The following is a 16,475-nucleotide window of genomic DNA, read 5'->3' on the forward strand; positions in this document are numbered from 1 at the left end:
TGTATATAACATCTGTAATATATATAGTCAATTTTTGTTCATATACTGTATATCTGCACTTCTTCAATAGCGTTTACTTTCATAACACTGATTGAAAGTCGATACCCTGCAGAAAACACTGTCAGTAAGTAAGTGTGTGGGACAACCATTACAAAAACAGAGTGAACACAGACAAGTGCTTGATTGTCTCACTAAACGTCTTCAGTGTGTCTGTAAGGAGCCATCCACAGATCCTTCAGCTGCTGCTCCTGCAGTGTGGACACCCGTAAATTGCGTTTTCTATTGTTTTTTTTTTTCCTTCCCTGCAACCCTGCCTTGAGGTCTCTCCATTGTTTGTCTTGGTGGGTGCAACAGAGACAAGGAGGGTGTGTATGTGCTCATGTATATGTATATGTGTGTGTATATGTATGCATGTTTATGTATGCATGTGCAAGTTTCTACTGCCACTTCATTAGCTTGGAGCCATGAGGTAAATCCAGGAGGCTTTCATCAGTTCCGGTTGAGGGACGGGTGTCTGGGGCAGACCAGCGCCGTTTGCGTGGACGTGGCTGCTCCTGAGTGGGAGGCTCTGCAGCCAGAGTGCGTGGAGGGGCTGGCGCAGTAGGAGGTGGGTGGTGAGGAAGAGGGGGAGGAGGAGGTGGTGGTGGCATCTCCTCCCTGTGTGAGCTGCTGGACTCTCCTGTAGCTCTGGAGGGGTGTTGCGTGCGATGGGCCCTGGAGCTGGTACGCGTGTGTGTCCGGTGGGTTTGAGTGGGAGTGGGGGTGAGAGCCAGGCAGACATCCCCCTCCATGAGCTGGCGGCAGGGCAGGCCATACAGCTGTGCAGTTTTCTGGGGGCAGCAAGAAGACCAGCCTTGGTCCTGCACAAAGAACGGATACTCCACCAAGACCTTCAGTAACTCCTACACAAAACCACAACATTGTTATACACTCAGCCAAGAAGCCTTTCATGTCTGTCACTTGTTATCATCACAGTCTGACTTTGGTGTCTAATAATATGTGCCAGAAATTAAACTGATCAAGAATGTTTTCACCTGTGAAGGAAACTACAACCTTACGTGTTACTGATTTGCATCAACACTCATCTTGACATACAGTTATTCATTAAATTATCTGCGATTATGCTGTAATGTAATTTAGTCAAGTATAAGCTGAAGCATATATCTAAAGAGAAATCTGACCTGAGTGTTGCGGTCTGTGAGGTGGACCTGCAGGTGACTGAAGCCCTGTGTACTGCTGGGGGAAATCACCAGCACAGTGCAGGTGCTGAGGTGGAACTCTGAGGAGGTGTCTGCACTCCTCAGGAAGTCCTCGGTCTGCAGGTCCTCCACCCGCTTCAACTGCCCACTGGCCAACTCAATCAGAGAACCCTTGGTGAAGTGAGGTAGGAGCGCAGGGGGAGATGGGTGAGGGGCCTGGGGTGAGGTGTGAAGATGGCAAGGAGATAATTCTCTCCCTCTATCTCTTTCTCTGTCCCGTCGTCTCTCGCGCTCACTGTCTCTGTCTTGGTCTTTGTCAAGTTGTAGGTGCTTCTCTTTGTCTCTGTCTTTACCTCGCTCCCTGTCCCTATTTAGGACTTTGTCTCTTTCTTGGTCTCTTTCCCGGTCTCTATGTGACCTGCCATCACTGTTAGGCAGACCCGGGGGTGAGTGAGGTGAGTTCCTTAGATTGTGCTGCCTGGGGCCTGGCTCCCTGTGCAGGCTGTACAGAGGTGTTCCTGAGGGGTTATAGTGTGAGTAGGGCTGAGAGCTGGGGTGGCACACCGATCCCAAGGAGTAGTAGATCTGGGCTTCAGCTGGTGTGGGCCCTATGGGGTCCAGTAGTCCCCCTCTACCTGCCCTGGGATCTGGTCCAAGGGGATGGGGACTGGTGGAGAGTAAATTTGACCCAGTCTTTACTATCCCATGCAGATGTCTGTCCTGCAGTGAGGAATGTGGCCCAGGGCCCTCCTGAGCTTGAGAGTCTGACAAAAATAGCCCTCCAGAATGGACACGGGGTGTTAGATCCTCCTGCTGTCTCCGTCCACCATTGGTATGGGAGCTGTGTGGACTGATGTTCAGCCTAGCTCTGCTGCTTTCATTCCCATATTCTCCTGTGAGCAGAGGCCTGGAGGCTGAGACAGTCCTGCTGCCTGGCCCATCCAGGCCATTGGGCCTCTTGCCCAGGTACCTATGTCTGGCTTCAGCTAAGCTTGGGTCTTGGGGGTAGAGAGATTGTTGGCTAAACAAGTAAGATGGGGAGAAGAGAGAGGCGCTGTAGTCACGCCGGCCACTGCTGACGTACCACATCTCTCTATCAGCTGGGAAGGGAGTCTTAAAGGAGGAAGTAGAGGAGGAAGGTGGCAAGGAGAGGGAACCCTCCCCTCTAAGCCACCTAGAGGTGTGGGGCAGGGTTGAGGAGAGAGGATCATCTCTCCATGAGGGAGACCCTGAGCCCCTCCTCTCGTTGACCTGCCCTGAGAAAAGGGGAAGAGAGACAGAAGGAGGGTAGCTCAGGGGCCATGGTAAGGTTAGGGGGAGGCATGGTGCGGGAGCAGGAAGGGGTGGAGGAGTGTGGAGGAGATGGGGGTTTGGGTTAGTCAGAGCTCGGTCCCTGTCACTAGCCTCCCTGCCTCCCTCCCCTCTCCCTGTGCTGGACCGACTTCGGAGTGGCACAGGGGGTTTAAAGTCGTCCAAAGTGCTGTGGTGTTCTGCCGATCCTTGCCGAGACTCCCTCTTCTTGGGAGGGAGGCACTCTTTGCCGCGCTCGGGGCTGGGATTCATGGGTGGGCTCCAGCGGCAGTGGGGGCCCCCTGTGTGTGGGTGTAGGCTAGGTCACATGGGCCTTACGGGAGAACGAGGGGCGCATACAGAGGGGAAGGCTGCTACACAGCATCACTGTCAGATCACTGTCGATTGTTTTGTACTGAAGCACCACTCACCTTAAGAGAGAGGATGGAAAAGGACAGACACAGAGATAAGGTGGGTAAAAAGAAGGGAGGGGACAGAAAAAGAAGTAAGCAAGATTAACTGTGAATATTTAAAAAGTACAATCTGTCAGGTCCTGGCATTAGTTGTAGTCAAGGCTTAGCTGTCAGTCTGGGCAGACATGCAAACAAACATTCAGCTGTATCAGACAGATGGAGATAATCAGCCAGTGACTCCTTCTTCCAAACTCCTTTAAAAAGGTTAGAAACTATTAGCTTCCTGATAGCTGTCGCTAATTAGTCATTACCTATGTGCACTGCGGTGGGACTGAAACTACCCAACTTACTCGTTTCATTCAAACACATTACTCCCACGTGTGGGCTAAAAATACATTTTGTAGCCAGTGAAGTTCAGAGGCAGTGCAGTATGTGTGTGTAAAAAAACACACACACACACACAGAGCGCTCACAGCAGGAGGGTTTTCATCTCCGACTCTCAGGGGATGATTGGAATATGTAGATATGTTTTTGTACCACTTTCATGAACCACCCCCACGACACCCCCGGGTGTTCTCTGTATTCTATATAAGCTTACTACGAGCACCCCCCACCCCTTCTTTTTCAGACACATACACACACACACACACACACACGGACAGCAACAGACACACAAATACTCCCTCAGGCGGCTGTACTTACTCCCCCAGTGATAGGCAAAGCTGGTCACCACCCACCCAAAAGCTGACAGAAACACTGTTGATATTACCACCAGTTGTTGTGGATACAGGATATGGGTCTTTGCATATTAATTATGTGTCACAGCAGGGGTGTGGGAAAGTGTGTGTGTGACTATTTGTGTGTGTACAGGCATGTAAGCCATGTTTGTCTATGTGTAACTGTATATTTTTTCTTTTTTTTTTTGGGAAGAAATGTGTGAAAATGTTTATTTGTTTAGGTCTTTGTGTGCGTGTGTGTTTGTGTTTGAGTCCTCGAATGTGTCAGAGATTTTGCAGCCCTGTTTCATTCAGTGAGAAGTGCGGGGGAGCTCTACTAATTCTTCTCCAAACGTTTAAATGGGCTCTTTTGAAGTGATGGCTGCCGCAGTGCCAGCCCAGCTGTTCCCTCCACCATCACTGCCACCACCATCGCTACTCCGCCGCCACAACACCACAGCACCATGCTGCCACTCAGCCCCGCACTCACCCGCAAGTCTGTCTCAACAGCCTACCAACTCCCTGCCGTCTCACCATCCGCCACACTGTCACCATGGCAACTGTGTCCACACACACATCCAGTCGGTTAGAGAGGTTAGATGGGGATACTCCATGGAGAGGTGGGTAAACTGTTGCTCATCAAGTGACTTGGTCCAAAAACAGAATAAGTGTTAGAGTGGAGCAAGCTGTTTGTGCATCTGAGTGGAAAACTGAAAACTGGCTGGTGAGAGGAGGGGGATTCATTGTCCTGACACTGACACACCCTGACAGGACGGGTCTGATGGAGTAGCACATGTGAAATGCTTATAATGAACAATTGTTATCAGGAGTTCTTAGGTAAAATAACATGTTGCTGTTACGCTGTGAACCATTTTAAGTCCAGTTTTAGTGATATATTTTCAGTTCAGCTGAAAGACAACATGACTTTCTGTCGGCTGAAAAAAACCTTTGACCCGGGATTTATGAAACTTGATATTCGGGAGATATGAGGCCTTCAGACGGTATCAACAAATAAGTCAGCCCTTGTATAATCCATACATACCGTAAATTATTTTCTGTCAATATTCTTTCTAGAATAATCCATTTTTTATCAAATTAATTATCACAATCTTATTCATCTAAATGTGACAACTACTTAGTATTAGAAAAGTAGCATAATATCAGCACCTGAACAATTAAGCCATTTATTGACTAAGTAGAAAGAATAAACTACAATTTTCTACTATAGAAAAAGAAGAGTAGCAAAAACAATACCTTACACAAGTTACACAGTATTCAAAAGGTCTCAGTTTGTCTAACTTATCATTTTTTTGTTTTTGGCTAAAGATCTCTACAGTGTGCCTTGTTCTGCAATTGCCTAGAATACAGATTTCTTAAATTAATAAAATCTGGTTTCAGTTTTTGTCCTGAAATGACTCTTACACCTTTGTCAATTTGACAGCCCTCATGAAAAAGGTTGTCAAAACAGACCTAATATAAACTTGCCAAAAAAGTAGAAAACAAAGAACACAATTGTGCATGTGGAGGAGTTTGCAGAGAAATGTCTTCTAACAGAACACTCCTACACGGTGCAGACATGCACAGAGAGCTGGAGTTTATCTGGAGCTACTGTGGTCGAAACATTTAAATATATCAAAACCAGCAGATCACAGTAATAATTACATAGTTACACGTTCCTTCCAATGAAATACTCCTCAAGCCTTTTGGTTTTCTGTGCAAATTTAAATACGTTTTATTTTAAAAGTTCCTTTCATTTTTTTTAAAACTGATCAAAACAAACTGAAACAGTTGTGTTAATCTTTTTATGTTAAAATCTAAAATGCTTGTAATCTTCAACTTGCTCTCATGTACTTGTCAAATTTGACATAGCTGTTTGCACTTCTCCATCTCATCCCGCCTTTTCTCTGCATGCGTTTCAGGAGAACCGTCTCATGACTGCAAACCTCAGAAAAACAACTACAGAATCTAGTTTCGCCTATTTTGCGATCAAAGGAACACAAAGTGATAGTCCAGCAGTGCTAACTGAAACAGAAAAGCAGTCAAAAGCAGCTCTTACTGGACTCCTGATCTAAAAGAGCAGTTAGAGAATGTGGGAGCAGACAGACAGGTTGATGGAGCTGGTACTTGTTGTGATGTGATGTTAGACTGACCTTAGCGCGGGCAGAGCAGACGTCCCAGTGTTGGCAGTCATTCATATTCGAGTCCTCCCAGAGGGTCAACCCACTCCTCAGCTCCTCACTGTGCTACACTGCTCCTCCACAGAACCACCGCCAGTTACAACACCCGCAGGTATCAGCAGCCTCCAGCTACACACTGCCTCTGATCTCTCTACGCATGAAATAACACCAGCAAGCCCACCAAACTGAGGGAAAGAACTGAGAGCCCGCTATCCGTCTCTGTGTCTGTTGTGTATGTGAGTGAGTGTGTGTGTGTCAAGAGTGTGTGTGTGTGTGTGTGTGTGTGCGCTTGTGTGTGCAAAGGGCTGAGGAAATGAGTAATATCTAGCAGTGAGAAACATGTCTGCTATGCAGAGCCACACAGGCAGACCAGTTGCTGCTGCCGCCCACTTGCTTTAATCACTGTGAGGGATACAAATATGCATACACACACATATATATGTTATGCACACACAAACACACACACATACAGTCAAGGATGCAGCAAATACAAATTATATATATGTGACTATATGCTGCCTTTGTACTGTCTGATGTTATGCTTTTCACGTACATTTCACTGGTTAAATGTGTCCTCTAACATGAAAGGTCATTAATCAACCAGTTAGTCAGTAGTCAAATCATTAATGTATGTTTCTGGTGAACATTTGTAGAAGACATGTTGGCACATAAAAGGAAGGGAAGGATGGAGGGGAGGCAGAGAGACAGTTGATGAGATACAGGGAGGGACGTGGTAGGAGGCTCATCCTACACACACTCTCAGACTTAGGCTTTTGCTGGTGCCTCTGACTCAAAACTAAACCTCACATCCATCAAGCAAACACACACATACATACACACACACACACACACACACACACACACACACACACACACACACACACACACACACACACGATTCTTGCTTTTTGTTTATCTGTAGTTTTCATCTGAATTTGTGCCCTTTGTTCTCATCAAAGCACTTTGTGATGAACCTGCTTGTTAAAAGAGCTTTTATGAATAAATTTGATTTGACTTCATATTCATATGCACACATACACACACACTCACAGGCTCATACGCTAACAGGAGCACTGCAGGAGAGCTCTGAATGATTTGCTTCAATGATTCAGTCAGTGTAAGTGAAGTGTGTTGGTATGGCTGGTATGGCTTATTACGACTGAATTGGTGAGAGCATGAAGTTCATTTACGTCAAGAAGTCAGAAACCTGTCAGTATAGAAACATTTTACAAAATAATAAACACACCCATGGTTGAAAATGCAATGCTTTGCAAACAACCCTGTCGGCTCCTTGTCAAAGAAACAGGGCCAAACCTCAATTCAAACAAGCTTATGTTAATTATCAGCACAGAAATGCAATACCGGAATGAGAACGTAAATTGGAGCACAGAGAGAAATTGGATTTAATGAAACAATCTAATTGTCATTGGTGGCTAATTGTAAAAATCAATCTTTATTTTCCTTCATATATCTACAAGCAATTTATCCACTCTTTCGAACACGCAGCAAAATGCAGACTCATATCCACCAACAGTAAATTAGAGGTTAACCTTGTCTAACTTCTCAACCTCAATGCAATGGAAAACTAATGAGCCCTGTAGGTGTGCAGACACATCAGCTTGAAGGCCACATTGAAACATTCTCACAGTGAGGTGACTATTGCCAAGAAAGTCTCCTCTGACATTTAGGAAAAGATTACTCTTATTTTTTAAAGTGAATGCTGTTTTAAGATTATGTGCGCTGAGACACTGAGGTTGTGTGGGCACAGGCGCTGTCTGCTCTGTTATTTGTTGTATTTGTGTGGGTTCATTATAAGTATCACAATTAAAGATACTATATATATATATATATATATATATATTAGGTTTTTGGATCAAAATTAAATAAAAATAAAAATGTGGGATTTGTTATTTTGATAGCAAGTCCACACTGTAATGGAATTTCAATAAACATTCAATCTTGTCAGACAAAACAACAAAATCTAATTGTTGAGCTATAAATAAATTATAAAACAATCTTAAGGATAATATGAAATAATGAAAAATCCATCTGTTCATAATTGCATTAATTATATCCAATTTTAAAAAAAGGATCAATAGGCCAAGAATTGCAGGTTTCTTACTTATTTATGAAAACTAGCTTACAAACAGGTAATTGTTAATTTTACTGTAATTATTGTTTTTCTTTTCTTTTCAGTATTTAAAAACCTTGATAACTAATTTAACTGTACAACTCGCAGCATGTAAAAACAAAGTTGCCTCTACAAACATGTTTCTATGATTATATTACACAAAGCAGCCCGTGTCTCATGAGGTGTTAGAGTTGGCTTGGCAATTTAAATTAAACTGTCCAACACATGATTACACAAGATAACTTCCCACATAAATAACACATTTTTTAAATAATACCATTAAATCTTAAGGTCAGCAAGTTAGTGAGAAATCATACTTTCTATATTAAAGTATAAAAAGTATGAAAGCAACCCAAATAATTACTGTTCTCAGATGATCACCTCTGCCCTTTCATCAGTATTTAGAACTAACATATAATTGTACTAAATCCAAAATATAAATTATGACACTACTCTGTGTTTAATATACATTTTGATTTAACAGTGCAGTCATAGTGAAAGAGAGGGAAACAGAGCAAGAACCGGGTTCATGAAGGGTACATACTACAGTGTGGAGATATAGAAATGACTGTTGTGCTCTACTTATGCACAACACACTTTGCACACTTTGGTATTTAGCATATTGAATCCATACACACAGACAAACATCAACAAGAGCAAACACACCATGGAGTCATACTGTGCTGTCAATCATTTATGGCACCACGGAGGCATTTGGTGTACACTCTTTTTTTCATTTCTTCTAGATGTTGCTGTCTCTCTCTCTACCTGGCATTGCACTAATCTGTCCATCTCTTACACACACACACACACACACGCACGCACGCACACACGCACACACACAAACACACACACACACACACACACACAGGGGCAGGCCTAGACAAGAAAGGTCAGATGAGTCAGACTACACCCAAAAAAAATCATAGTGGTGAAAGTACTAAGTAGCAACAGGAGTCAAAGACTTTCTCATGTGGGATTTTAGAATAATCAACAGATTTTACTGAACACTGAACAAGATTTTGTATCTGAGCCTCTGGTCCTTTTTTTTCTTTTCTTTTAACCAAAAAGCCATTTTGCTTTTTATTTATTTATTTTTTTACCCTCCCTCATGTGTAGCCTCGTATTGGGTGTCTGATCACGTTTCAGGCTGAGAGGGGGATCTATGATGGACGTCTGATGCAGCAGAAATTTGTTGCTGAATGTAACAGATCTGAACAGAGGAGAGAGTAGAGGAGAGTGGAGGGGAGGGGGAAGAGGGGGGTAGAGGGCACAGCATATAGATAGGGAGATATATGTATGTATATATGTATATATGTATATATGTATGTATGGATAGATAGATAGATAGATAGATAGATAGATAGATAGATAGATAGATAGATAGATAGATAGATAGACAGATAGATAGACAGATAGATAGATAACTTAAGTCCTAGAGGGAGACTTGGAGTGGTGGAGTGATGGAGGGAGGGGGCGAAGGGAGGAGGGGAGTACTACTAGCCTTGTGTGGTGGCTTACTCCACAAGGAGCCGGGCTAAGCTGATAAAAGGACAGGGTGATACGGGAGATAGCTTAATGGGCAAAAGGCCAGGTCAGCCTTCAGGGCCCTGACCCATTCTTCAGCAGGATGAGCCAGCAGCCCTGCCCGCAGCAGGCTCAACCACAATGAGGATGGGCTTATGGCTCAGGAGTTACTATTAACACCCACATATACACACACAAGGTATGCTGCCTGTACACAGAAACATAAACATGCATGCCAAGACTCATGCTAAAACTTATTCTCTGTGCAAACTCATGACAGATTTGCACATCTTCCTGTGGCCCGAATGAATAAAAACATCTGCTGATTTTGATTAAGAATAAGATCAACAGTGTGTGTGGTAAGTGCAGCAAACAGAACATACCACCTTCTAAAAATCTGATTTGTAAACAGAGTAGGCTAAACCCTGCAAGAAAAGACCTGATCAGAAGAGAGTAGAACAGAGTGTGTGATGCAGACTAGAGGGTGACGCCTGTAATGTATTGCTGGGTTAATCCCTGTGAATCCTAACTGGTACGGCCTAAGGCAGGCTTAGTATAGTTCTGTGAGGAAATCCCCCTGTGTGGTGGTACAGGCCATTAGCCCCTAGGGTATAAATAGGGCAGCTATGGCTCCTTAAGCTGGCTTTTACGCAATATCAGTTAAAAATATGACTTGACTAATTACATGCAGGTCAGCCAGTCAGCAGAAGCAAAAATTCCTCCACCTCGTTCTCCTCTTCCTTTGACCACAGCAGACTACTGCAGTGTTCCTCTGTCTCTCGTTCTCTGCTCCTGTACACACAGACATGTACTGCACATGTCTGTGTGTACCCCGAGGTCAGCAGAGAACAAATGGAACAGTTAACAGGTATTCTGCAAACCTTGGGCTGACATTTTCTAAGGCGGGTGTTATGTTGTTGTCATTCATTGACATTTCAGTGTTTACTGATGAGTTTCATTTTTGCACATTTCCATTATCTCAGTCTGATAATATGCGGCATCTGCACCAGATGTATTTTCAACCACAAAGAGCTGACTTTGGTTTCAATTTGCGGGCATTGTATGCATCACGAAAGCTTAAAAAAAAAAAAAAACTACTAGTTAGGTGACAGAAATTCTTATGCAACTGCAGTGATGTCACATAGTGCTGATGCACAGTCATGCTTTTGTATTTCTATTCTTGCAGCTTTCTTTTTTTTTCTAAATTTGTTTTCTAACTTTTAACTTGCTCAGCTTCACTGGCTCACAGGTAGCAGTCCATCTCACTAGTCTGTGACATGATTAGCCGACTCAGGTCCTGCGAGTAGTACTCTCACGCTATGAGATCAGTAGCTTAAAAGGGGGGTGGATGGTAGAAGAGAGGGGAAAGAAAGAGCGAGGGAGAGAGAGAAACTCAGAGAGCGAGACAAAGTCTGATGGGGTAGAAACAGCTTGAAAGACCAAGGACAAGAGTGTGTGTGTGAAAGAGGTGGGGGATTACTTTTCATTCCAAAGATTTGTTGCTTTTGGCACTGTCCCCTGGCGACTGTCAGTCAAACGGGGTTTCTGTTGGTTCTCTGGTTTAGTAGCAAAATGTCAGCAAGCTGTAAGCAAACATAGTGATGGCATCTCCATGGAGAGAGCATGGTCAGGTCTGGCCATGGTAGCTCAAGTGCCATTCATTTTCAGAGAGTCTGTCTAGACTGGATTCACAGATACTGTCTGGAGTACCTTTATCACTGGCAGTATTCAAGGCAACATTGCTATACACTGCCGTTATTGCTATTGCTCTACAACCCCTCCCACACCAAATCTGCTGCCCAGTCACACGCAGCCACAGCCATTTACTCAACACATCGCTGATGCTGTTTGTTATAGAGGGTGCTGAAAATTATATTGAAATAGGAATGAGTGGGCTTAATGCTTGTTTTCAAAATGAAAATAGGGAGAGTCCCAGTTCCACTTGAGAGAGAACCTTTATCACTCAGCTATTTGATAATCGCTGCTAATAATTACATAAATATAAGTCAAATTAAATTACTGAAAGCTGTTTTGCTGAGTGATTTTAATGTTGTGCAGAATACAAAAAAAGGAAACACAATGAATAGGAAAGCGCTGCAAAGGAAGAAGGTAATGCACATCCAACTTCAGGACAAGATATCAAGACACTATTGATGCTATAGGCAACAGGATGTCTCTGATGCTACACTGTACAGTGATAGCGATACCGTGCAGTATGTTGTGTTTGTCCATGCTGGGTCTGTCTGTACAAGGCAGCAGAATTACTTGCATGGGCTCCAGCAAGCAGAAAGACAGCCCTGGCTGAAAAACTGTGGGTGTAAGTAGTGGGTGGCAGGGTTGAAAGGTCGTTGACCCCTATTGTAGATGAAGTGTGGAGGAGGAGGAGAACATACTGCTTGATCATACGCAAGGGTTAGAAAGTCAAGGCCAAAGAAAACGATCTGTAAGAACACAAAGCGAGGAAAAGACTTGGATAACTGACAGATTGCATACGCATGTTTGCATTCGAACAAACATGCACATTCACACACATATCTTCACACATAAGTAGATCTGAATGTAAATGCATCATATGAAATATCACTTCCTGCACTTTCCTCTCACGGGACACCCCGGCCGACAGGTGTGTCTGTCGCCTTAAAGTAGTCTGGCACGGTGTCAACTGTATTCAAACACCTGCCTCTGTTTGGGATTATTCATCACCCTCCTGGCTCCTCAGCTGAGCTCCCAAGCCAATTCTCATACCCTTCCAACTGTGAGAGTGCTGATCTGGGAACAGTGGCCATCTAGGTCCCCTTGACTGATGCAAAAATGCTATAAATGCAGAACTACTTCATGATCAGCACACACCCAAAAAAAAAAAAAAAAGAAATTTGTGCAATACCATTTGGTTAGTAACTGTTTCTTAAATGGTTTGCAGTAGTGCAACTTAATTGTGGATGTGGAGCTCTGTATCCCTGTGCTGACACACAGCAGATGTGCACATATTACTTGATTTGTCAGTTCAGTCAATTTAAAAATTACGTGAACTGCTCTTTTTAACTGAATCAGGTTTTTAGAAGGGGTTTGACTCCCTTTCTGTTCTGTCAGAGGATGACATGCAAGGCATGCAAATCTGTGTTTGCTCATGGGTGTGACTGTGAGTGACAATGAAAGTTATTATCCCTCATGCATCCCGCAATGAACTGGTGAGTGACTCTGAAGAGGAACAGGGAGGTAAAGAAAATGATTACACAAATGAGGTTATGTGGGGTTATGGTGTAGCCTCAGGTACCTGCTAATCTGCGTCACCCACAAAGGGTTTCTGTGGGTGAAAGACGGGAATTTTTCTCCGAGCAAACACATAGTATGCAGCCCTGAAAATCACACATACGTGCACAACACAAATGTACAGAATCATATAATCATGCTAATGTGTAATCACCACATGAATGTACACTTCACTATGTAAGTTTTCCCTCTATGTCTCTTTCACTTTCAGTCCCCCCACCCCACCCACTCTCCGTCTTCCTCTCTGTCTTTCCCTCTCACTCATCTGGCTGGCTGTTTGAGAGCACACACTCAACGTGGGTGAGAGTGCTAGAGTAGAGTATATGACTGTCAACACAAGGTGCAGGGTGTGTGTGTGTGTGTCTGCCTATCTGTGTGGTGCTGTAGGTGGAGAGGCACAGCAGGGCGTGAAGGAGCGCTGTGATAATGACAGGCCATGCATTATATAACATGCAGATTGCATAAGGAGAAGATTATTTTAGGTCCAGATATTGAGGATGTATAAGTAATTTTTTTTACGTGGGTGTACAGCACTGTGCGCACCTCTAAGTGCACGGATGTGTGTTTGTGTAAAAATGTTCTGAAATGTGTTCATTTTTTTGTGGTTTCTTTCGAGGAGTGTGTGGGTGTAAGTAAACTAAAGTGTATTATGTGTTTGTAAGAAGGGGGCATGAATGTTTTCAGATTTCTTTCATAGCTATCTGCATATCAAAACAAGCATGTAGGAATGTTGGCACATTTGCGTACAGTGTGCACAAGGGTGTCTTTATTGCAAGCTCCCACTCATTATCACTTTTAGACTTCAGAGAGATCCACTTGAAAAGGGCTGATTCTCCTTATTGGGTGAAAAACTCGTAACTTCCAGTTTTGATGATTTTCGTGTTTGAGCTTGCGTTGAAAGAACATGTGCTCCTCTACGGACTGAACAAGTTTTATGACTTTCTCGCAGTCACTCAGTTACAAGGTTATGGTCCTATAGGATGTGTTGTGTGGAGTCACAGAAGTGAGGCAGAGCAGATAGAGTCTCCGTGTGCCACTGCCTCCTCTGTGCGCCTCGCTCCTTGCATGAGTGTGCCCCTGTAAAAATAGACCTCTTAAAGGGCCAGCAACCACTCAACCTTCTCCCACAAGAGGCCTGTTCTGCTCTTCAGGCTAACAGTACTCTAAGAAACATGGGATGGGAGAACATGCTGCATTTCTCATTCAGCCCACAGAGACAAGTTGTGTTTCTTTTTCCCAAAAGATATAGAAACACATGAACATTCAGTTTCTCTTTGTCATCTCTACATCATTCATAAGGGAACATCTCTGGCACACACCAGGAGGGTAAAATAAAGCTCCGGGCTTGGTCATGGTAAGTAAATATAAAACATAAAATAAATAAAGGAAATCTGTGTTTTGAAGCAACCTGAGCAACTAGAGCCCCACACTGGCACAAATTCTCACTGACACACCAGAGGATCCATGTTTTGACATGCAAGTGACAAATCCAACACTGAAAACTCCCAGCAGAAAGAACACACTTTGCAATTGTTCCCTCAAAAACAAGCTTTTCTACAAGCAATCTCTCAGTGACTGACGACTTCCTGTGCAAGCCAGCAGATCATCCTCATTATTGAAATAAGTGAATTAAGCCAGCAGAGACAAATGTATGTCTCGTATACAGTAGCTGAGAACTGTTTGAACCTGTGAAGTGTTCCTATACGCAGCATATGGGATATCACCGCAGCAGGACAGCGCCTGCTGTAGCAGAAATAGACATACAGAAATCATAATCATGCACACTGGCATAGTATTTCTCCATCGAGAATGCCGAGAAATGTGGAGGGATTTGAGTGGATTCAGAAACAGAACCACAAACACAGCTCTGTGTTCCCAACGGCCCAACAGAGGGATGCAGACACAGACAAATTTAAAGTCTTTGACCGAGTAGAGTTACAAAGTTCTAATTTAAAAAATTAAAGGAGGTTCGGTCAGTGAATGTTTTATCATTTATCTTTTTTCTGATTTGAATATAAAGTTAGATTACAGACGCCTGATGCACCTGCACACCTGCTCATCCTTTGATTCCATAAGATCTTTCCCAGAGTTGCCCCATACATCTGCACCTCCTATTTTCACTCTCTTCCTCCTCCCTCATTCTGTCTCTTTCCAAAATTTCCCCTCACCAATCTCATATCCGTCCCTCTCAGTTTAAGCGGGCTCCTCCAGGGCCCCTGGCTATCTCTGGACCAGGGCTATTTAAGCCCACTGCTCTAATTCTGAAAGTCCTGATCTGCCGTCAGCCTGAGTGATGAACCTCCACCTCTCTCTCTCTCCCTCTGTCTGTCTCTGTCTTCCTCACACACTCTTTCTCTCTGGATCAGTCACACTCTCCCTCTTGTTCACACTCTCTCTGTCATTCTCCTCCACGCGCACAAACACCCCCGCACACAGGTGCTGACTTATATGAGTATATACCACAAGCTCATTCACACACGCATGCACGCACGCACACACACACACACTCATGCACACACATTTCAAACATATTTCCTCCCTATAATTAACCCAGCTCACTCTCAGGATGACATGTACCTACAATAAGTCATAAACTGGTTTCCTCAAAGCATTCAAATCACACAGCACAGTCTGTTTATCCTTTCATTCAAAGTTGCTAACACACCTGTGCTCCCTCTCTCCTACACACGCACACGCACGCACGCACACACACACTCTCAGAGGAGGAAGCAGTGTGGTCACATACCTTGCCGGGTGCCTTTGCGTAGCAGGTAGCAGAGAGTTTACTCATTGGATCAGGCAGCAGCAGGCACGTAGGAATATCCAGTTTTGAGACTGCGAGTCTCTTCCTCCTCTCTACTGCTCAGCCTTCCCTTGCTTCATCCTATTCCTGCCTCTCCTCCTTCTCACTCTCTAAACGCCTCTTTGCTCTCTCTATCTCCCTGTGAGTGCGCTCTCTTTCTCTCTCCCCAGCTTGCTTGATCTTTCCAACCCCCTCCCTCCCTCTCTCTCTCTCTCCTTCACTCTAACTGACACACACCTTCTATCTCATCCTTACAACTTCAATCTACAGTCATCCCTCTTAGTAAGTCTTTCTGACACACAGTGACACTTCCTAACTTTTTCTTTCCCCTGTCTAATATGCTCTCTCTCTCGCTCTCTCGCTCTCTCTCCCCCTCTCTGGGAGTGTATAATTAGACAGAGCTCAGTGGTAATACAGTCAGGCTCATTGTGGGAGCCTTAGCATTGCCGCTCATGTTTGGCTGATAGCCCAGCCCTTCACTCATTAACCTCCCTCGAGCTGCAGAATGGACCAGCCCACAGCTCATGCTATTTGCTGCACCACCACAGCCTCTCAGCCCATCAGCCAATCACAGCCCACGGGTATGATGAGAAAGGTGTGCTTGCCGGGCACACGGTACTGTAGGTGAGAGAGCTAAACATAATCACTAAGTATTGACACGTTACGGCAGGGGAAGTGTAATGTCAGCTGGTCAAATCTGACACACTCAGGATTTCATCATAGTCATAACGAGTCAGTTCTCTTTTTAGTTTAATCACTTGTTCATGATCTGCGTGCGGTGGCATCATGTGCTTTTCTTTCAAGCATGAAACCACAAAAGACCACTCACACATCTTATTGTGAAACCACTGCGAGGTACGGGAATGTCCTGTGTTAATGTAGTAGGTCAAATGCTCTCTTTACTGTACTGCTTTCCTCAGTTCCCATAGCATATGACCCGGTATAAACC

The 16,475-nt window shown here is 44.1% G+C and overlaps 1 protein-coding gene across 3 annotated transcripts; it reads right to left on the minus strand.

Moving 5' to 3' along the window:
• Positions 1-283: 283 nt before the first annotated feature.
• Positions 284-15,606, minus strand: zmp:0000000926. 3 transcript variants are annotated; one of them, XM_041064281.1, is made up of 3 exons: positions 15,470-15,606; positions 1,182-2,920; positions 284-902 (listed from the first exon to the last, which is right to left on the minus strand). In XM_041064281.1, exons 2-3 carry the CDS (start codon positions 2,760-2,762, stop codon positions 438-440), a joined length of 2,046 nt encoding a protein of 681 aa, XP_040920215.1. In that variant the 5' UTR covers positions 2,763-2,920; positions 15,470-15,606; the 3' UTR covers positions 284-437. The 3 variants fall into 3 exon arrangements, with proteins under 3 accessions (XP_040920215.1, XP_040920205.1, XP_040920224.1); XM_041064271.1 differs by lacking the exon at positions 15,470-15,606 and adding an exon at positions 5,769-6,033; XM_041064290.1 differs by lacking the exon at positions 15,470-15,606 and adding an exon at positions 3,605-4,646.
• Between the last annotated feature and the right edge of the window lie 869 nt (positions 15,607-16,475).

The sequence above is a fragment of the Toxotes jaculatrix genome, chromosome 2 (genome assembly GCF_017976425.1).
Source record: "Toxotes jaculatrix isolate fToxJac2 chromosome 2, fToxJac2.pri, whole genome shotgun sequence".
In the NCBI taxonomy this organism is placed as follows: domain Eukaryota; kingdom Metazoa; phylum Chordata; class Actinopteri; family Toxotidae; genus Toxotes; species Toxotes jaculatrix.